This window comes from Balaenoptera musculus, chromosome 2 (assembly GCF_009873245.2).
Source record: "Balaenoptera musculus isolate JJ_BM4_2016_0621 chromosome 2, mBalMus1.pri.v3, whole genome shotgun sequence".
NCBI lineage: Eukaryota > Metazoa > Chordata > Mammalia > Artiodactyla > Balaenopteridae > Balaenoptera > Balaenoptera musculus.
This window is the reverse complement of record NC_045786.1, coordinates 140,885,403-140,909,320: the sequence shown is the minus strand read 5'-3', so window position 1 is coordinate 140,909,320 and position 23,918 is coordinate 140,885,403. Positions and strand designations below refer to the sequence as shown.

The 23,918-nt window shown below is 35.3% G+C and overlaps 1 protein-coding gene across 13 annotated transcripts in view; it reads right to left on the bottom strand.

Annotated features, from left to right (window-relative positions):
• GPHN (gephyrin) overlaps positions 1-23,918 on the bottom strand; it is a 633,631-nt gene that overhangs the window by 392,833 nt on the left and 216,880 nt on the right. For all 13 annotated transcript variants that reach the window (XM_036843405.1, XM_036843408.1, XM_036843402.1 and 10 more), the window contains exon 3: positions 5,792-5,849. In XM_036843405.1, coding sequence (XP_036699300.1) covers positions 5,792-5,849 — 58 coding nt within the window. The remainder of the gene's footprint in view (positions 1-5,791; positions 5,850-23,918) is intronic.

The window sequence follows — 23,918 nt, the reverse complement described above, 5'->3', positions numbered from 1 at the left end:
TATTGATATCTCAGGATTTAAATCTGCCATTTTATTATTTATCTTTTGTTTGTATCTTCTGTTTCTCTTTTCATGCCTTATTGTGGATTACTTGAGCACTTTTTAGGATTCCATCTTAACTTACAGTGTTTTTGAGTACACAATTTTGAATACTTGAGTGGTTGCTTGGTGTTTCAATATACAGATGTAACTTAAAACAGTCTACTGGTATTGGCATTTTATCATTTCAAGTGCAATACCGAAACTCTACTTCCACTTAGGCACCTTTACCCTCCCACATTTTAAATATGATTATGTTCATTATTTACTTTACATACATTGTGCACCACATCATATGGTGTTATAATTTTTGCTTCAACCTTCAAATGTGATTTAAGAAAATCATAAAAAAAGATCAGCTAATCTATTTACCCATTCTGCTGTTGTTCTTCCTTTCTGAATTTTCAAGCCTTTTTCTCTTATCATTTCCTTTCTCTTTAGAGAATTTATTTACCCATTCTTTCAGGGTAGGTTTTCTAGTGACAAATTCTTTTATTTTTCTTTTGTCTGAGTATCTGCTTCCCATTCATTCCTGAAGGATAATTTGACTGGATGTAGACTTTGTGCCTGGTAGTTCTTTCTTTCAGCACTTGAAAAATGTTGTGCCGCTTTCTTCTGGAGTCACTGCCCACCCCGCCACCACCCCCCCCGCCCACCTTCAGTGTTTTATATTGGAGATGGTACTTTTCAGTTCTGTAATTTCCATTTGGTTCCTTTTTGTAATTTCTATTTTCTTCATTTGTTTCAAGAGAATTAGTAATAGCTTGTTGAAGCATTTTTATGATTAGTTGCTTTAAAATCCTTGTCAGATAATTCCAACATGTGATTACTCTTCATATTGGTGTCTGTTCACTGTTTTCTTCTCATTCAAGTTGTTGTTTTCATTGATCTTGGTATGATGAGTGACTTTTGACTGTTCCCAGGATGTTCTGGATATTATGAGACTCTGAATCCTATTTAAATCTTTTTAAGATGTCCTCTTGTTGACTTGTAGTATAAGGGCCATATGTTCAGCTTCTTACTGGATCCCACTGACACCACTCTGGCAGAAGTGAAGCACTGATTCCCACTGCCTCATTGAAGACAATAGGGTAGAAGTTTAACTCTTCTCTTAACCTTGCTGAAACCTTTCTGGTGAAAGTGGTGCATCACCTTGCTCCACATTGTTGTTAGTATGAGATATTCAGCTCCCTGCTGGATCCTGTTAACACTGAGAGGGGAAGTAGAAGGTTGACTCATACTGAGAGTGCAGTAACATCTCCACTGATGTTGATGTATATGAGGGTGGAGTGTCATCTCCCTTAAAGGCCTCATTAACACAGTAAAGGGAGGGTGAAGTAGAGTGGTGACTAGTCCTATCTTGCACTGTCTCTTGGTCTAACTTCTGCTGGGTTGGGGGAGTCTCAGCTCATCACTGGACCCTACTGACACTACCCTGCAGGAGGAATCAGAGCATAACCTGTTTCCAATGGGCTGGTGATAGAAGATCAACTCCCCACTTGGTCCCCACTACCATATTCTGGCAGGGAAATAAGAGAACTGTCTACTCTGCTATGTGAGAGATGGAAGAATAGCTCCCTGATCACCCCACCAACACCACTGGCAGGGGAGATTCAGAGATCTGCCACCTGCTTCTGTCAGGTGGCAGGGGGTGAGGTGGAAGATCAGCCCCCTTCTTGGCTCTGCTGAAACTCTGGGGAAGTTAAGTAGTTTTCCCATTGGCATTTGGCTGGAGTAGGGAGGGTATGCCAAAAAGGCTTTCTGTTCTGTTAGTCCACCCTTGTCTTGGGTCCTTTGGCAAGAGGGAACAGGCTTTTCTAGGTGCTTTTCTTCTCTGCCTGTTGGTGGTTCCAGGTTGGAGGCTGGGTAAAATGGGAGATAAAAAGAAACCCAGGTAACTCACTGCCATGTCATTCCTCAAGTCCTGAAGTCCTAAGGCAGTCTGATTTCTTCTTCTTATCTTTCAGAGTCTTTCTGTGCTTATTTTTTAATATAAACAAACAAAAGTCCAGGGATTTTTAATTGTGAGAGGAAAGATTTTGGAAGAACAGGGCTACTCCACCTTGGCTAGAACCAAAAGTCTCCTCAGTAGGAACACTTTTGAACTTGACAAACTCAGTGTAATATCTGGAGCAATTAATACATGAGCCAACAGAATAAAAAAGAAAAACAACATACAACCTACAACCTTTCCTACTATACAAAAAAAGCACTCTAATCATAATAGTATGGTGCTAGCAAAGGAACAGCTGAATAGATCAATGAAACAACAGTTCAGGAAAAGACAGATTTGTGTATGTGTATGTGTGTGTCTAGGCATATGAAAATTTAATACATGGTACATGAGGCAATTCAAACCATAGGGGGAAAAGATGGGTTTTTCAATAAATTGGGCTGGGGAAATAGATACATTTGGAAAATATTATGAAAGTTTAGTCATCTCATTTGTAAATAAAAACAAATTTATACCAATATAAATTACAAATAGATTAAAGAGTTAGTACTTAAATATCTCTATTTTAAATAAATTCAGCCAAGTGGCAGTATAAATTGGCTTAACTACCTTGGAAAACAGTTTGATTCATCCAGAAAATATACATTACTAAAACTCAGGAATCCCATTCCTCAGTGTATACTTCAGAGAAACTCTTACACAGGATATTTTTATAAGAATTTTATAGCATCATTTTTCATAATAGCTCCAAATGGAAATAACTTGAATATCCTTCAACAGAAGGATATCTCAATAATTTGTGGCACAATGCACTATTTTACAGCAAAAAATAAAACAAAAAAAACACCAAAAACAACGCCCCCCAAAACCTTAGCTATAGAAAACAACCTGATGAATCTCACAGTATTGAAAAAAAGAAGCAAGGCACAATAGATTGAATACAATGCAATTCAATTCATACAAAGTTCAAAGAAAAACAAAAATAAATTGTAATACTGAAGGATGTATACATATATAGTAAAACTAAATAAAAGCAAAGAACTGATAATGATAAAAATTCAGGGTATTGGGTGGAAGAGATGGTTGTGATTGGGCTAGGAATGTATTTGCTCTTTATCCCTTAAGGCTTTGGCCAAGCAGTCATTCAATATGAGGTGATTTATGATAATTAATACATGTACGCTTAATTCAAACTATGTATGAACTAAATAATGATTTCTGGTGCTAGAAACATTGTGAAAGATTACCACATCTGACAAAAATTGAATTATGCTTCATCAACCAATCATATCTTTTTAATAGTAAATATACACATGCATATTTATTTATACATGGTATACTACAAAGAATATATTTCAAATTTAGACTCAATTGTACTATTTAGATAATTTAAAATTACTCATATACTAGCCAAATAAAATAAACATTACAACCAGATGTTTCAAATTTCCTCCAATCAAAACAAAAAGATATCAGCTGAAAATACTAATGGTGCCAAAAAATGTTGAAATATTTTATGACTGTTTTTCTTCCAACACTTTTGAAAGGAAGAATCAATTTCACATTTTTTTATACCTCAGGCCTCAAACTCTCTAAAGCTGTTTTAGATACAATAACAGTAATTGATGGAAAAAAATCACTATTACGTGTCATCCATGAATCATGTTTTTTTCAAGGAATCTCTTGAGGAGTAACTGTTAAAATTCTAGAATTAAAAAGAAAACACAATGAAAAACACTACTCCTTTAGAGAAAAGTCACTACTAAAAAATAGAAAACATTTCTGCTAATTAATTAAACTAATAAAAGAGTATATTTATCCTCTGTTTCTAGGATGGGCCTTCCCCAAGGCAACAGTTTTGGGCCACTATTATGATCTCATATAGCTCTTTTAGGCAATTCCATTAACTAGCATGGCCTCAGCTAACTTTTGCATAATGACAAATCTCAGTATCAACTGAAAGACAGAATTATCTTTCTTCTGAGTTACAAGCTGATTTACCCAATGGCTTAGTGGATATATGGTTACCTAAGAGGAACCTCAAATTCAGTAAGTCCAAAACTTACCCTATTTCCTCTCAAACTTATTCCTTGTTTTGCACCTCCTCTTTAGGTTAACAGCAACACAATCTACTCAGATTCCCAAGGCAGAAACCTAGGTCAACCTTTCCATCTTCCCTTAAACATCCAGTAAATCACCAAGTATTGTTGATTCTATTTTCTTAAATAATATTTCTTGAATCTGAGTTTTTTTTCTTCAGCCTCACTGCCACTGCTTTAGTTCAAGTTTCAATTGTTGCCTATATTCCTGCAATCTGGTCTCCTTCCTTATAGATGGAACCTCTTCTTCTCCACTGAAATAATTTTTCTCACTCATCAAAGAAAAACCTAATAAAATCACCAACCTGATTATGCCACTTTCTTTCTTAAACTCACATAATGGCACCCCATAGTTTTCAGTTTAAAATCCAAATTTCTTAACATGGCATAAAGGCCCAATAACAGTCCTACATCTCAACAATCTTTATTTTACACGTGTGATCTATCTGGTGTCATATTATCTCCTATTTATGCGTTCACAAGTGCCTCTGCTTCTGTACAGAATTCCAATTTGCTTAGTATACCTCTTGGAAAGATTTTGCTGATTATCTTTTTTGAATGACCAAGTGTCCTTCCTTCCGATGTATTTCATAGAATACTTTGTTTACCTTTATCACTTAACACATATTGCAACTGTAATATAAGACAGAGCACCTTCAAGCACCATAAAAAATTAATTTCAACAAGCTCACCTTTATTAATTCCCATTTTATCTTCTGAAAAATGAGAGATATGGATTAGACACAAGGTTCCTCTCAGCCAAACTACTTTATGAATTTATGTCAAGTTGGAAAGTCTCTTGACACTCCTGACTTTTTTCCCCCACTTACTGCTAGAATACAATCATGGTATTAATTACTGGTGTTGTCCACACAGAACACCTGAGATACTGAAAGTAACAGTATAGAACATGAACATGAGTTTAACTTATTTAAAAATAATGTAACCAAGTTTAGGAACTGTTTACTAAGATTTGAATTTATTGAACTTGATTTAGAAAAGTCTGATCAAATCAAACTTAACAATTTGTTGAGATCTTTACATGTCACTGTTAACAACTCAACTCAGTCTTGTTTACCCTTAATTATTGCTATCCAATTGTTAAATTTTATTCATGGAAAAGACTAAGTTCAGTTCTCTTTAGACTGTAAACTGCTTTTAGAAAAGGGCCACGTGTTATGCTAAAAGACTAACAGTCCACAGGATTTAGTAAAATGTTAGAGACAGAAAAATAACAATGCTGTAATATTCAAAGAGTAAGGTCAATTTTTCATTTATTGTACTGTCAATTTTAAATTGAAATTGACCTACTGTGTTATCAAAGGAGCCAGGAAGTATATACTAGAAGACTAATATTATTTATAATTGGTGAAAGATTATAGGGAAAAGAAATTAAAACAAGATTTTAAAAAATCCATTATGCATACTAATGCTTATAAAGTGCTTTCTTAAGTAAATTTTCAATGAATTTTACAAGAAAGGGTTGCTTTCTTTATTTTCCTAACATGTACTGATGATGGTAGATGAAATCTCATAATGATTATCTGATATGTATACTTTAATTCAAACAGGATAACTGGGAATTAAATGATGCCCTAACACAGCCAAAGATTCAACAGTATAAAGAAAAAACAATTATTTGCCCACCTTCCCGCCGAGACACTAATTCTTTGTAGAGGTGAAAAACGCCATACTATACCTTGATTTCTTCTATTTCATCTGGTACTATCTTGTATGCTGATATAGTCCCACCCAACCTGAAATTAGGAGAAAAAAAAATTCTCAAAACCGGCAACAGTGTATTAAAAATATGGACTATTTCTGCCATTAGCATCAGAGTGCCACCAATAATTGCCTATTACCCACCCCAATAACCATGGAGGAAAAACAACCATTTTGTACTCAGGTTTTCCATACAGTAGTTTAAAAAGGTAGTGAATGACTACTGCAAGAGGAAACAAGTTAGATTTTTAACCATAATTAAACTTCTCTTATCGATGGTTTTAATGATGCTCAAACTGTCACTTTTACTGATAGATTCTGTCACAACTAAGACGTATCAAGAACAACAGCAGACATTTCTATTTTCATGGCATCATGAAACACAGCCAGGTTTAGAATACCTATCAATTTAACATACCATCAGTATTCTATAGTATTGCACTCAGGAAGACTGATTCCAAATTTCATGTTCTTTCCCTTACAACACACAGCTTTCCTCACTAAAGGAATCATTCTAGAGGTAGAGTGCTCTTTTACTCTAATCAATATATAAAAAGTGGTATTACATTGGCAGTAACACTAGTAGTTATAATAGTAATACTACCACTAGTAGTATACTGAGTATTTACTGTATGCCAAGCATTAAATTGTCAGGTTTTATATGTTTTGTTCTCATTTAACTCTCATAACCTATAATAAGAATTATGAAAAAAATGAGGTAAGCAATTTTTCAAAGGTCCCACAACTAGGAGTGGCAGACTGGGCTTAAGAACTCACTTCCAGAAACTGATAAGCAAATTCTAAAATTCATATGGAAATTCAAGGAACACATAATAGTCAAAAAATCTTGAAAAGAAGAAAGTTGGAGGAGTTACACTTTCTGATTTCAAGTCACTACAGATCTACAATAATCAAGACAATGTGGAGCTGGCGTAAGGATAGACATATAAAGCAACAGGGTACAAATGAAAGTCCGGAAACAAACATCACATTTATGGTCAACTAGTTTTTGTTTTCCTTTTTATTTTATTGTAATAAATATAGTTAACATTTTAACCATTTTTAAGTGTACAACTAAGTGAAATTACATTCATAATGATGTGCAACCATCATTACTATCTATTTCCAAAACTTATCCATAACTTAAACAGAAACTCTGTAATCATTAAGGAATAACTCCTAATTTTCCCCTTCCCCCAGGCCCTGGTAACTCCTAAACAACATTGTCTTTACGAATTTGACTACTCTAGGAAATTCACATAGAGGAATCATACAATATCTGTCCTTTTGTGTCTAGCAAATTTCACTCAGCATAGTTTTCAAGCTTTATCCACATGGTAGCATGTATCAGAACTTCATTCCAGTTTTATGACTGAATAATATCCCACTGTATGTATATACCACATTTATTTACCCATTCATCTGTTAATGGACACTAAGATTGTTTCAATTTTTTGGCTACTGTAAATAATGCTGCAATAAACATTAGCATACAATATCTGAATCGCTCTTTTCAGTTCTTTTGGGTACATACCTAGGAGGTGGAATTACTCAATCATATGGTAATTCCATGTTTAGCATTTGAAGGACTGCCAAACAGTTTTCCACAGGGGCTGTACGATTTTACACTACCACCAAGAATGCATGATGGTTCCAATTTATCCACATCTTCATCTATACTTGTTATTCTATTTTTTTTAATGGCTACCCTAATGGGTGTAAACTGGTAACTCATAGTTTTGAGACTCGCATTTCCCTAATAAGCAGTGATATAGAGCATGGGTCCCCAACCCAGGAAACGGTGGGCAAGTGATGGGCAAGTGACTAAAGCTTCATCTGCCGCTCTCTGTCCCTCGAATTACCACCTGAACCATCCCGCCCTGTCCTGTCCCTTCAGTGGGAAAATTGTTTTACACAAAACTGGTCCTAGGTGACAAAAAGGTTGGGGACCACTGCTACAGAGCATCTTTTCATGTTCTTATTGGCCATTTGTATATCTTCTCTAAAGAAATATCTATTCAAGTGCTCTGGCAATTTTTAAATTGGGTTGTTTGCTTTTTGCTGTTGAGTTGTAAGAGTTTTTCATATATTCTGGATATTAAACTCTTACCTAAGATATTATTTCCAAATATTTTCCCTCATTCTGTAGGCTGTCTTTTAACGTTCTTGATAATACTTTGATACACAAAAACTTTTAATTTTGGTGCTGCACAATTTATGTATTTTTTTCTTTTGTTGCTCACCTTACTGGTGTCATGCATAAGAATCCACTGCCAAATCCAAGGTCTTGAAGATTTATCCTTATGTTTTCTTCAAAGTGTTTTATGGTTTTAGTTCTTCTATTTAGAACACTGATCCGTTTTGAGTTCATGTTTGAATATGGTGTGAGATATGGGTTCAAGTTAATTCTTTTCCATGTGGAAATCCAATCATTTAGCACCATCTGTTGACAAGCTTTTTCTTTCCCAAAGCTGTTTTCAAAGCTTTGACTTAGCACCCTTGACTAAAATGAATTTTCCATAGATACGGGTTTATTTCTGGATCCTTAATTTTATTCAATTGGTCTATAGGTCTATCTTTTTGTGGTTCTCAGCATAGAAGTCTTCTACCACATTGGTTAAATGTATTCCTAGGCATTTATTTTCAGATGCTATTTTAAATGGCGTAGCTTTTAATTTCCTTTTCAGATTGTTTATTGCCAGTGTATAGAAACAAGTGATTTTTGTGTGTTGATCTTGTACCCTGTAACTTTGCTGAACTTATTTTTTTTTAATTTATTTATTTTATTTATTTTTGGCTGTGTTCAGTCTTTGCTGCTGCGTGCGGGCTTTCTCTAGTTGCAGCGAGCAGGGGCTACTCTTCGTTATGGTGCGTGGGCTTCTCTTGTTGAAGAGCATGGGCTCTAGATGCGCGGGCTGAAGTAGTTGTGGCACGCGGGCTCAGTAGCTGTGGCTCGAGGGCTCTAGAGCACAGGCTCAGTAGTTGTGGTGAATGGCCTTAGTTGCTGCACAGCATGTGGGATATACCCGGACCAGGGGCCGAACCCGTGTCCCCTGCATTGGTAGGCGGATTCTGAACCACTGAGCCACCAGGGAAGTCCCTGAACTTGTTTATTGACTCTAGTAACTTTCTTGTGGATTATCTATATACAGGATCATATTATCTGTGAATAGAGATAGATTTACTTCTCACTTAACAGGCTGGATGCCTTTTATTTCTTGTCCTTGTCTAAATACTCTGGCTAGAACTTCCAGTGCAATGTTCAATATCAGTGGTGAAAGCAGGTATCTTTGTCTTGTTCTAGATATAAAAAGAAAGCTTTCCATTTTTCACAATTGAACATGGCGTTAGTTGTGGGGTTTTCACAAATGCCTTTTATCAGGTTAAGGATTCCCTTCTGTTCCTAGTTTTCTGAGTGTTTTTACCATGAAAGAATGCTGGATTTTTGTTAAATGCTTTCTCTGTGTCATAAGATGATCATGTGGTTTTCTGCTTTTCAATCTTTCTATTAATGTGGTATTATTGCAGTGATTAATTTTCTTATGTTGAACTACCCTTGAACACCTGGGGTAATCTCACTTGGTCGCTGTGTATAATTCTTTTAATATGTGGTTGCATTCAGTGTCTTAATACTTTCCTATTTTGCATCTATATTCATAAGGGTTATTACTCTATAATTTTTCTTTCTTCTGATGTCTTTATCTGGCTTTGGTAGCAAGGTAATTCTGGCCTCATTGAATGAGTTAGAAAGTATTTTCTCCTCTTCTGTTTTATGGAAGAGTTTGAAAAACATAATGTTAATTCTTTAAATGTTTGGAATAATTTACCAGTGAAGTAATCTGGTCCTAGACTTTTCTTTGGTGGGAGATTCTTTTTTTTTTTTTTGTAATTAATTTTTATTGGAGTATAGTTGTTTTACAATCTTCTGTTTGGCGGGAGGTTTTTAATTGTTGAAAATCTGTTTACTTGTTACAGATCTGTTGAGACTTTATTTTTATGTCAGTTTAGGTAATTCACATGCTTCTCGGAATTTGTCTATTTCATGTAGGTTACCAAATTTGTTGGCATACAACTGTTTACAGGATTTTTTATAATCATTTTTATTTCTGTAAGGTCAGTAGTAATATTCACATCTTTATTTCTGATTTGTTTTTGTGCTTTCTCTTTTTCTTAATCAATCTAGCTAATGGTTTGTCAATTTTGTTAATTTTTTCAGAGAACAAACTTTTGCTTTTGTTGACTCTGTACTGTTTTTCTATTCTCTATTTAGCTCCACCTTAATCCTTATTATTTTCTTCCTTGATCTTTTCTTTTTTCCCTGCCTCCCTCCCTTCCTTACATTAATTGTCTTATGTATTTAAGCTGATTTTTTTTCTTTTTTTGTAGTGAATCATTTTAATTCCCTTGTCATTTCCTGTTTTACATCTTTTAGGTATTTTTTTGGTGGTTACCATGGGGAATACATTTAATATTCTAAATTTTTAGCAACCTAGTTGATTGATAACAACTTAAATCAGCATACGAAATGTCTGCTCCTATACAGGGCTATCCTCCTACTTTTATGTGTTGTCACAGCTAAGTTTGCTAGTTTTGGAGTTAGTTTTCTCTTCTTCTCTAGTCCTTCAGGGTATAAAGTAGTGTATTTATCGAGGATGTTTCTTTCTTTTTGATGTGGACATTTATAGCTATATATTTCCCTCTGAAAAGTGCTTCCACTGCATCCCGTAAGTTTTGGTATGCTGTGTTTTCGTTTACATTTGTCTCAAGGTATTTTCTAATTAACCTTGTGATTTCTTTTTGAACCACTGGTTAAGAGTGAACTGTTTAATTTCCACATATTGTGAATTTTCTAGTTTCCCTCCACTGTTGTTTTCTAGCTTCTTTCCAATGTGGCCAGAGAAAATACTTTGAATGATTTCAATCTTTTTAAATTTACTGAGACATTTTTTTTGTGGCCTAACATTTGGCTTATCCTATAAAATGTTCCAGGTCTTCCTTTGTGTATTATCAGCAATTCCCTTTTGAAACATGACTGTGCTTGTGTCTGTTAATTTATTGTGAGAATTAAATGTGATAATACATTTCCTTAATGTAATTTCCTTTAACAGGCTTCTAATTATATGACTTTTCTGAATGAATTAATCTATGTAATAAAAATAAAGGAATCTGTAGATAGTGATTACTACCATTACTGAAACAGTTCCAGAAAAAAATTATTGGTCCAAATTCATTAGGAATAGAAATATTTAAAGGTAATTCAAAGTTGCTCAGAAATATTTTAATTTTCTCCCCAACTCTAATCTGCTTCTTCTACAGTTCGCCCCAGTTTTTGTTATGGTAAATGTTAATTGATCCAGTAGTCCATGTCATAAGTGTGGAAATCTTTCAAATGTCTTTTTACCTTTCTCAGTCCTTACAACAAGTAATAACAGTCAAATTTTTATTGGCCTTAATTTATCCGGAAAATAGTCATTCTTACATTTCCACTTCAGTACTTTAAGATTTTATCATTTCTAACCACAGTTTTAGTAGTATCCTCGCCACAGTTGTAACAAGCCGCATCTTTCTAAAATGTAATTCTTCTCATGTCACATCGTTATTAATTAATGGATAATACCTTAAGAAGTGATGAGAATTCCCTTTATAAACTCGACTCCGCAGTCCATTTCTTGTTTCATTTCCTGTAACTCTTTCACAGTACCTCTTTGTTCTAGCCATGCCCAATTGTCACTAGTTTCATAAATGCTTTATGCCTCTCTATTACCTGTACCTTGAATGCTCTTCTACACCCCCAAAACTCCGTATCAACCTTCAGGAGCCAAATACCACTTTGAGAACACTTACACAAACTCTGGAAGCAGAAATAAGCACCTCCTCTACTGTGAATAGTGCCTTACTTACACTTGCATTATAGCTTTTATCCTACTATTGTAATTATCTGTTTAGAGATTTATCTTCTCCACTAGATTATGAAGGTACAGATTATATTTTAAATTACTTTCTATACTTGGCAAATAGTGAGTACTTAAAGCTTGATAAAGCAGCACACATTTGGTAAATTAATGAGAGAGATTAGAGGAGCCAGACATGTGAATTTTCACCAAGATCTTAAAATCTTTTTTAAGAGCGGTATCTCCAGACTTTCGGATCAAGATGGCTGAGTGGGAGAATGCACGAACACACCAAAAATACATCTACATTACTCTAGGAGGCGGGTCAAAAAGATCTTGCTTTATGTCAGAGAGTGTTCTGCCTATGTTTTCTTCTAAGAGTTTTATAGTATCCAGCCTTACATTTAGGTCTTTAATCCATTTTGAGTTTATTTTTGTGTGTGGTGTTAGGGAGTGTTCTAATTCCTTTCTTTTACATGTAGCTATCCAGTTTTCCCAGCACCACTTACCGAAGAGACAGTTTTTTCTCCATTGTATATTCTTGCCTCCTTTGTCATAGATTAGTTGACCACATGTGCGTGGGTTTATCTCTGGACTTTCTATCCTGTTTCATTCACCTGTATTTCTGTTTTTGTGCCAGTACCATACAGTTTTGATTATTGTAGCTTTGTAGTATAGGCTGAAGTCAGGGAGCCTGATTCCTTACACTCTGTTGTGCTTTCTCAAGATTGCATTGGCTATTTGGGGTCTTTTGGGTTTCCATACAAATTGTAAAACTTTTTGTTCTAGTTCTGGGAAAAATACCATTGGTAACTTGATAGGGCTTACATTGAATATGTAGACTGCTTTGGGTACTACAGTCATTTTGATACTGTTGATTCTTCCAATCCAAGAACATGGTATCTCTCTCCATCTGTTTGTGTCACCTTTGATTTCTTTCACCAGTATCTTATAGTTATCCAAGCACAGGTCTTTTGCTTCCTTAGATAGGTATATTCCTAGGTATTTTATTCTTTTTGATGTGGTGGTAAGTGGGATTGTTTCCTTAATTTACCTTTTACCCTTCTACACTGTTGGTGGAAATATAAATTGGTACAGCCACTATGGAGAATAGTATGGAGGTTCCCTAATAAACTAAAAATAGAACTACCCTATGATCCAGGAATCCCCCTCCTGGACATATTCCCAGAGTAAACCATAATTCGAAAAGATACATACACCCCACTGTTCACTGCAGCACTATTTACAACAGCCAGGACATTGAAGCAACCTAAATGTCCATCAACAGAGGAATGGATAAAGAAAATGTGGTACATATATACAACAGAGTATTACTCAGCCATAAAAAAAGAACAAAATAATGCCATTTGCAGCAACATGGGTGGACCTCGAGACTGTCATACTGAGTGAAGTCACACAGAGAAAGACAAATATCATATGATATCGCTTGTATGTGGAATCTAAATAAAAGGTAAAAATGAACTTATTTACAAAACAGAAATAGAGTCACAGATGTAGAAAACAATCTAATGGTTACCACGGGGGAAAGGAAGGGAGGGATAAATTGGGAGATTGGGATTGACATATACATACTACTATATATAAAACAGGTAACTAATATGGACCTACTGTATAGCACAGGGAACTCTACTCAATACTCTTTAATGACCTATATGGGAAACGAATCTAAAAAAGAAAGGATATATGTATATGTATAACTGACTGACTTCTCTGTACAGCAGAAAGTAACATTATAAATCAACTATACTCCAATTTAAAAAAAATCTATATGATGAACAATTCTCACTAAAAAGTAACTGAAAATTGGCATAAAGACTCCTGTACAATTAAGGTTGTAAGATAGCTCCACAGGGAATCAGGCAGCAAGGGAAGTGATCAGGTCAGGACTTGTGCCCCTGAGATGGGACTCAGAGGAAAAGGGAGATTACAGGGGTGGAGAATCTCCCTGGAGAGTGGTTCCAGCCACATATTAGGTGCCCTAGTACTGGAGTCTGACACAGGGAAGATAAGCCCCCTTGGCTGGTTGAGCTCTGCTACGACTAACAGGAGGGCTGTCGGGAGCACGGACTTCATTTGTGAGGAGTGAACCAGCATTGGCTTGCTCCCACGGCAGAACAGAGAAGGAGAATTAGGACTGCATGAGTGGCTACCCAGTTTCCCACAACAGTCCCAGCGTGCACCCCAGCCCGAGCTGAGCTAATGCTCCAGCCATGCTTACTTCACCTCAGAGCTCCACAATGGAGTGAGTTGCCACAACTGGGAAGGCTCAGCTGTGGGAGGCAGAGGTTACTCAGACCTGGGCAGTGTCTGAGCACAGCGTGATGGCCAATGCTGGTGCTTACCGAGAAAGCTTATCAGAAGCAACCCTAATCTCTGCCACTGGCCAGACTTCACAGCCTGCATCCTGATACACATCAAGAGGCCAAGTGGGCTCTGCCTGCCCTGCGGCATAGCCTTACAACATTACAGGGTTAGTGGAGACTGCGGAGGAGTGTGTGGCTGCAGGGGGAAATGGAGACACAGATGCAGCAGGGGCTGTCATCGCAGGCAGCAAATCGGAGGTAGCATAAAACTCTGTGGCCAACCTGCAGAAGCCCATGCCCCATCATGAGCCCAGAGCCTGCATGGCCGCTGTTGGTGCAGCACTGCTCTCCTGGGGCAAGGATGCCAGGTACTGAAAGACGAGAGAGCACATACTTTAAGGAAACAAATCCAGCTCATAATCAATATTCAGGGTTTCCGCTCCTTAAACTTGGGATCCAACCCCACCCACAATAGGGCAGAGAGGGACAATGAGTAGAGGGGAAGCACTACCTTACACTTAACTCTGGCCCTATCCCTTTATCTGCAGCCCTATCCACTACCAAGGTGATAGCTGCCACCACACCCTGAGGAAAGATGTCACTTCTGTTCATGTCAAATCCAGCTTTCACACCAAAGGCACCGGGCACACACAGACTGTATAGGGACACTTCCATACAGGGACATTCTTTCAAGACCGCAACAGGTAACTGTTTTACCTAAATTCATAGTGACAAAAAAATGAAAAAAAAAATTCAATAAGTGGTGCTGGAAAAACTAGATAGCTACATGTAAAAGAATGAGATTAGAACATTTCTTAACAACATCTACAGAAATAAACTCCAAATGGAGTAAAGACCTAAATGTAATACCTAAAACCATACAACTCCTAGAGGAGAATACAGGCAGAACACTCTTTGACCTAAATCACAGCAATATTTTTTTTTAGATATGTCTCATAAGGGAAAAGAAAAGCAAAAATCAACAAATAAGACCTTAATTAAAATTAAGTTAATTTTAATTAATTTAAAATCTTTTGCACAGCAAAGGAAACCATCAACAAAATGAAAAGACAACATACTGAATGGGAGACAATACCAAGTGACATGCACAATAAGGGGTTAATATCCAAAATACATAAACAGCTCATACAACTCAAAATTTTTAAAAATCCAGTATAAAAAATAAACAGAAGATACAAATTGACATTTTTCTAAAGAAGACAGATAGCTAACAGACACATGAAAAGAGGCTCAAGATCACTAATTCTTAGAGAAATGCAAATCAAAACCACAATGAGATAGCACTTCACATCTGTCAGATTGGCTAACATCAAAAAGTATACAAGTAACAAACGTTGGCGAAGATGTGAAGAAAAAGAAACTTTTGCACAGTTTGTGGGAATGTAAATAGGTATAGCCATTATGGAAAACAGTATAGAAAAAACTAAAAATAGAATAATCATATGATTCAGCAATTCCACTTCTGGGTCTATATATGAAGAAACTGAAGACATTAATTTAAAAAGATACATGCACCACAATATTTATAGCAGCATTATTTACAATAGCCAAGATATGGAAACAAACTAAGTGCCCATCAACAGATGAATGAATGAAGAATATGTGGTAACTATATATACAATGGAATATGACTCAGGCATAAAAAAAATGAAATTCTGCCATTTGCAACAATGAGGATAAACCTAGACAGTGTTATACTTAGTGAAATAAGTCAGAAAAAGAAAGACAAATCCTCTGTATCATCCATAATGTGGAACCTAAAACATAACTGAAATGAATGTGTATAACAAAACAGATATAGACTCATAAACACAGAGAACAAACTAGTAGTTACCAGTGGGGAGAGGGAAAGAGAGAAGGATAAGATAGCCTCAATTACCAAAGGGTAAGAAGCAGAAGCAAGAAGAACTACACTCCTGCAGCCTGTGGAATGAAAACCACATTCACAGAAAGACAGACAAAATGAAAAGCAGAGGGCAATGTACCAGATGAGGAACAAGATAAAACCCCAGGAAAACAACTAAATGAAGTGGAGATAGGCAACCTTCCAGAAAAAGAATTCAGAATAATGATAGTGAAGATGATCCAGAACCTGGAAAAAGAATGGAGGCAAAGATCGGGAAGATGCAAGGAATGTTTAACAAAGACCTAGAAGAATTAAAGAACAAACAAACAAACAGAGATGAACAATACAATAACTGAAATGAAAAATACACCAGAAGGAATCAGTAGCAGAATAACTGAGGCAGAAGTACGGATAAGTGACCTGGAAGACAGAATGGTGTAATTCACCGCCACGAAAGAGAAAAAAGAAAAGAGAATGAAAAGAAATGAAGCCAGCCTAAGAGACCTCTGGGACAATATTAAACACACCAACATTCGCATTATAGGGGTCCCAGAAGGAGAAAAGAGGGAGAAAGGACCCGAGAAAATATCTGAAGAGATTATAGTCGAAAACTTCCCTCACATGGGAAGGGAAGTAGCCACCCATGTCCAGGAAGTGCAGAGAGTCTCAGGCAGGATAAACCCAAGGAGAAAAATGCCGAGACACACAGTAATCAAACTGACAAAAATTAAAGACAAAGAAAATTATTAAAAGCAACAAGGGAAAAACGAAAAATAACATACAAGGGAACTCCCATAAGGTTAACAGATGATTCCTCGGCAGAAACTCTACAAGCCAGAAGAGAGTGGCATGATATATTTAAAGTGATGAAAGGGAAGAACCTATAAACAAGATTATTCTACCCAGGAAGGATCTCATTCAGATTCAACAGAAAAATCAAAAGCTTTACAGACCAGCAAAAGCTAAGAAAATTCAGCACCACCAAAGCAGCTCTACAACAAATGCTAAAAAAACTTCTCTAAGCTGGAAACACAAGAGGAGAAAAGGACCTACAAAATCAAACCCAAAACCATTAAGAAAATGGTAATAGGAACATACATAGGGATAATTACCTTAAATGTGAATGGATTAAATACTCCAACCAAAAGACACAGACTCACTGAATGGATAAAAAAATAAGACCCATCTATATGCTGTCTACAAGAAATCCACTTCAGACCTAGGGACACATACAGACTGAAAGTGAGGGGATGGAAAAAGGTATTCCACGTAAATGGAAATCAAAAGAAGGCTGGAGTAGCAATACTCATATCAGATAAAATAGACTTTAAAATTAAGAATGTTACAAAAGACAAGGAAGGACACTACATAATGATCAAGGAATCAATCCAAGAAGAAGATATAACAATTATAAATATATATGCACCAAACATAGGAGCACCTCAATACATAAGGCAACTGCTAACAGCTATAAAAGAGGAAATCGACAGTAATACAATAATAGTGGGGGGACTTTAACATCTCACTTACACCAAAGGACAAGTCATCGAGACAAAATTTAATAAGGAAACACAAGCTTTAAATGACACAATAGACCAGATAGATTTCATTGAGATTTATAGGACATTCCATCTGAAAACAGCAGATTACACTTTCTTCTCAAGTGCACACGGAACATTCTCCAGGACAGATCACATCTTGGGTCACAAATCAAGCCTCAGTAAATTTAAGAACATTGAAATCATATCAAGCATCTTTTCTGACCACAATGCTATGAGATTAGAAATCAATTACAGGGGAAAAAAACGTAAAAAACACAAACACATGGAGGCTAAACAATACAATACTAAATAACCAAGAGATCACTGAAGAAATCAAAGAGGAAATCAAAAAATACCTAGAGACAAATGAAAACAAAAACACGACGATCCAAAACCTACGGGATGCAGCAAAAGCAGTTCTAAGAGGGAAGTTTATAGTAATACAATCCTACCTCAAGAAACAAGAAAAATATCAAATAAACAATCTAACCTTACACCTAAAGGAACTAGAGAAAGAAGAACAAACAAAACCCAAAGATAGTAAAAGGAATGAAATCATAAAGATCAGAGCAGAAATAAATGAAATAGAAACAAAGAAGACAATAACAAAGATCAACAAAACTAAAAGCTGGTTCTTTGAGAAGATAAACAAAACTGATAAACCTTTAGCCAAACTCATCAAGAAAAAGAGGGAGAGGACTCAAATCAATAAAATTAGAAATAAAAAAGGAAAAGTTACAACGGACGCCACGGAAATACAAAGCATTGTAAGAGACCACTACAAGCAACTCTATGCCAATCAAATGGACAACCTGGAAGAAATGGACAAATTTTTGGAAAGGTATAACCTTTCACGACTGAACCAGGAAGAAATAGAAAATAGGAACAGACCAATCACAAGTACTGAGATTGAAACTGTGATTAAAAACCTTCCAACAAACAAAAGTCCAGGACCAGATGGCTTCACAGGTGAATTCTATCAAGCATGTAGAGAAGAGCTAGCACTCATCCTTCTCATACTCTTCCAAAAAATTGCAGAGGAAGGAACACTCCCAAACTCATTCTACGAGGCCACCATCACACTGATACCAAAACCAGACAAAGATAGTACAAAAAAAGAAAATTACAGACCAGTATCACTGATGAATATAGATGCAAAAATCCTCAACAAAATACTAGCAAACAGAATCCAACAACACATTAAAAGGATCATACAACATGATCAAGTGGGGATTTATCCCAGGGATGCAAGGGTTCTTCAATACACAAATCAATCAGTGTGATACACCATATTAATAAATTGAAAAATAAAAATCATATGATCATCTCAACAGATGCAGAAAAGGGTTTTGACAAAATTCAACACCCATTTATGATAAAAAACTATCCAGAAAATGGCCACAGAGGGACTCTACCTCAACATAATTAAGGCCATATACAACAAACCCACAGCAAACATAATTCTCAATGGTGAAAAACTGAAAGCATTTCCTCTAAGATCAGGAACAAGACAAGGATGTCCACTCTCGCCACTATTATTCAACATAGTTTTGGAAGTCCTAGGCATGGCAATCACAGATGAAAAAGAAATAAAAGGAATACAAATTGGAAAAGAAGAAGTAAAACTGTCACTCTTTGCAGATGACATGATACTATACACAGAGAATCCTAAAGATGCCACCAGAAAAGCACTAGAGCTAATCAATGAATTTGGTAAAGTTGCAGGATACAAAATTAATGCACAGAAATCACTAACAACGAAAGATCAGAAAGAGAAATTAAGGAAACAATTCCATTTACCATTGCAATAAAAAAAATAAAATACCTAGGAATAAACCTACCTAAGGAGGTAAAAGACCTGTACTCAGAAAACTATACGACACTGATGAAAGAGATCAAAGATGACATCAACAGAGGGATGGATATACCATGCTCTTGGATCGGAAGTATCAATATTGTGAAAATGACTATACCACCCAAAGCTATCTACAGATTCAATGCAATCCCTATCAAATTACCAATGGCATTTTTTACAAAACTAGAGAAAAAATCTTAAAATTTGTATGGAGACACAAAAGACCCCGAATAGCCAAAGCAATTTGAGGGGAAAAAAGGGGAGCTGGAGGAATCATACTTCCTGACTTCAGACTATACTACAGAGCTACAGTATTCAAAACAGTACGGTACTGGCACATAAACAGAAATATAGATCAATGGAACAGGATAGAAAGCCCAGAGATAAACCCACGCACCTATGGTCAACTAATCTATGACAAAGGAGGCAAGGATATACAATAGAGAAAAGACAGTTTCTTCAGTAAGTGGTGCTGGGAAAACTGGAGAGCTACATGTAAAAGAATGAAATTAGAACACTCCCTAACACCATACACAAAAATAAACTCAAAATGGATTAGAGACCTAAATGTAAGACCGGACACTATAAAACTCTTAGAGGAAAACATAGGAAGAACACTCTTTGACATAAATCACAGCAAGATCTTTTTTGATCCGTCTCCTAGAGTCATGGAAATAAAAACAAACAAATGGGACCTAATGAAACTTAAAAGCTTTTGCACAGCAAAGGAAACTATAAACAAGACGAAAAGACAACCTTCACAATGGGAGAAAATATTTGCAAATGAATCAACGGACAAAAGATTAATCTCCAAAATATATAAACAGCTCATCCAGCTCAATATTAAAAAAACCCTATCAAAAAATGGGCAGAAGACCTAAATAGACATTTCTCCAAACACATACAGATGGCCAAGAGGCACATGAAAAGCTGCTCAACATCACTAATTATTAGAGAAATGCAAATCAAAACTACAACGAGGTATTACCTCACACCGGTTAGAATGGGCATCATCAGAAAATCTACAAACAACAAATGTTGGCGAGGGTGTGGAGAAAAGGGAACCCTTTTGCACTGTTGGTGGGAATGTAAATTGATACAGCCACTATGGAGAACAGTCTGGAGGCTCCTTAAAAAACTAAAAATAGAATTACCATATGACCCAGCAATCCCACTACTGGGCATATACCCAGAGAAAACCATAATTCAAAGACACATGCACCCTATTGTTCATTGCAGCACTATTTACAATAGCCAGGTCATGGAAGCAACCTAAATGCCCATCGACAGACAAATGGATAAAGAACACATAGTACATATATACAACGGAATATCACTCAGCCATAAACAGGAATGAAATTGGGTCATTTGCAGAGACATGGATGGACTTAGAGACTGTCATACAGAGTGAAGTAAGTCAGAAAGAGAAAAACAAATATTGTATATTAATGAATATATGTGGAATCTAGAAAAATGGTACAGATGATCCGGTTTGCAAGGCAGAAATAGAGACAAAGATGTAGAGAACAAACGTATGGACACCAAGGGGGGAAGGGAGGGTGTGGTGGTGGTGGGATGAATTGGGAGATTGGGTTTGACATATATACACTAATATGTATAAAACAGGTAACTAATAAGAACCTGCAGTATGAAAAAATGAAATAAAATTCAAAAAAAGAACAGAGAAGAGAATAACAGATGTGTGGAACACAGGAGAAAAAAAAAGGCTGTAAAAAAAGAAAAAAAGAGAGAAGAATAATATAAGGGTATAGGATTAATAGATACAGACTACTATGTATAAAATAAATAAGTAGCAAGGCTATATTTTACAGTAGAGGAAAGTATAGCCATTATTTTGTAATAACTTTAAATGGAGTGTAATCTATAAAAACATTGAACCACTATGCTGTACACATAAAACTAATATTACTTTGTTAAACAATTATATTTCAATAAAAAGCATTTTCTCTATTTTAATAATAATATACATTTGTGGTATACACATTATGCACACTTACTTCTTTTATAAAATAATTTTTACACACCTTAGTTTGAGCAGTGTTATATTCCTCAATGCTTTCAACTTGACTGAACAAGCAAGCCGAATATCTTTAGAGATTTTCATAAGAAGCCAAATTATTGATTCATACATTAAACTTCAATGAATTAGTCTTGCTTAGACAGTGTTCAAAAAATATCTCTGCACTTGGCTTGGTTCCTGCCATTTGTAGAAGTTATCAGATGTCAGTTTAACATTAAGTAACATTAATCCTATTTTTTTCCAGCAAGAGCACGTTGTCTAAACAATGCTAAACTTTTTAATCTCAATAGAAAGGTTCTTCTATTAAATATAAAAGTGAGACTACTAGTCCAACTTAATACACACATATTCAATAAATTCTGTAAGTGGTTATTTTTAGAGCTTTCTATGCTTAAGGCCCTGTTGTGGCAAATAAAGTCCCTCTTCCAGCTCTAATTAAAATTCAAATCTAAAACTGCTTCAAGGGACTTCCCTCATGGTCCACTTGTTAAGACTTTGCCTTCAAATGCAGGGGGTGCAGGTTCAAACCCCTGTTCAGGGAGCTAAGATCCCACATGCCTCGCTGCCAAAAAACCAAAACATGAAGAACAGATGCAATATTGTAACAAATTCAATAAAGACTTTAAAAATGGCCCACATCAAAAAAATCTTGGAGAAAAAAATAAAACTGTTTCAAGAAATTATATCTCCTGGTAATGTGGTTTATTACTGATTTATTGTAAAATATACAATATTAAGAAAATGAATACTAAAATTATCAAATCAAGAAACTGGGAGTCTCTTTATTCAATTATATTTCTGTTATTGAATTGTTTTATTGATTCATTCAACAATCCTTTCTTTCTAAAAATACTTTCAATGTATTGAAGGTTTATTGAATGCTAGAAAATCAGTGGGTGCTGCAAAGAGACCTCAAAAAATTTGAAAAACTACCCTTCTCTAAAAAGTAAATTATCAATGTCTAGGTCCAGTCATAATTGGTCACACATAATATAAAATACTAATGTATGCATCAATCTTTCAAAAATGGTTTCTTCAGAGAGAAGTCTATAAATGAACAGTCCTTGGAAATACAACTTTACAAAAGCAAACCACTTTTGAGATTTTCCTAGATTTTAAAGAAATACACTTTTATGTCATTTTGAAATGCAGGTACAATTTCTAAATGTGCTATTTAATAGAGTTTAAAAAAAAAGCAACAGTTTGGAAAGTGGATCTTAACAGAACAGTGATTAATTTCTTAAGTCTAATATTTATGGTACTCAACTATGTCCATGTTATCAGTCTTCAGCATGTGCAATGTACATGTAAAGAGAAGATGGAGGAAAGAAAAAAGTGTCCTTTGATTACAAAGGGCATGACATTAATTTTCTTAATGTGGCCAGCTATTAAATCATATCTAGAAAAAACTGAATAAATGTAAGCTCCTTGAGAGTAGGATCAAGATTTTATTCATTTTTGAATTCCATACAGTGTCTAGGATAACGTCATGTAGGTATTAAACAAATGTGTATTGAATGAATAATGAAATTTATGTAGCACTCCCAAAATAGTGTTCTTTGAGGTGTTAATAAATACACTCCTTCCTCATTCCAAAATTAAATATACAAATAAACTTAGGACACCAACATGTTACATGTCTTTTTTGGATATATTCTTCATAGTTCTCCTTAGCATAATAAATAATAAAGGTGCTGGGAAGTTCTACAATATAGTGCTGAAAGAAAAAAACTGCCAGCAAAGAACACTAAACCTGACAAAATTATCCTTGAAAAATGAAAGAGATATAAAGATTCCCAGAGAAACAAAAGCTTAGGAGCCCATCACTACTAGACCTGCATTACAAGAGATGCTAAAGGGAGTTTTTCAAGTTGAAACAAAATGAAACTAAATAGTAACATGAAAGCATATTAAAGTATAAAACTTACTGGGAAAGATAGATCTATAGACAAATACAGAATACCATAATAACTCAATAGTGGTGTGTAAATCACTTCTAACTTTAGTATTAAAGTTAAGAGACAATAGTAAGATTAAATTTTAAAAAATTAGAGATGGATACACAATAAAAAGGATACAAATTATGATAACAACATCACAAGGAGTATGGTGGAGAGAAAAGTAAAAGTGTTGAGTTTTGTGTGCTATTGAAATTAAATTGTTATCAGCTTAAAATGGACTGTGATAAATATAAGATATTTAATGAAAATCTCATGGTAACCACAAAGCAAAAACACATGATATACATGAAAGGACTCAAAGCATACCAGTAACAAAAGACCATCAAATCACAAAGGAAGAAAGCAAGAGAGGAAGAACGGAACAAAAAACTACAAAATATTAGAAAAAGTGAACAAAATGGCAATAGTAAGTCCTTAGCTATCAATAGTTGTATTAAATGTAAATGGATTAAACTCCCAAATCAAATGACATACAGTGACTCAATGCGTAAAATTTTAAAAAAGAAAAGAAGATTGAACTATATGCTGTCCACAAGAGATTCACTTTAGAAATAAGTACACACATAGGCTGAAAGTGAAAGGATGCAAGAAGATACTGTATGCAAGTGGTAAACAAAAGAGAGC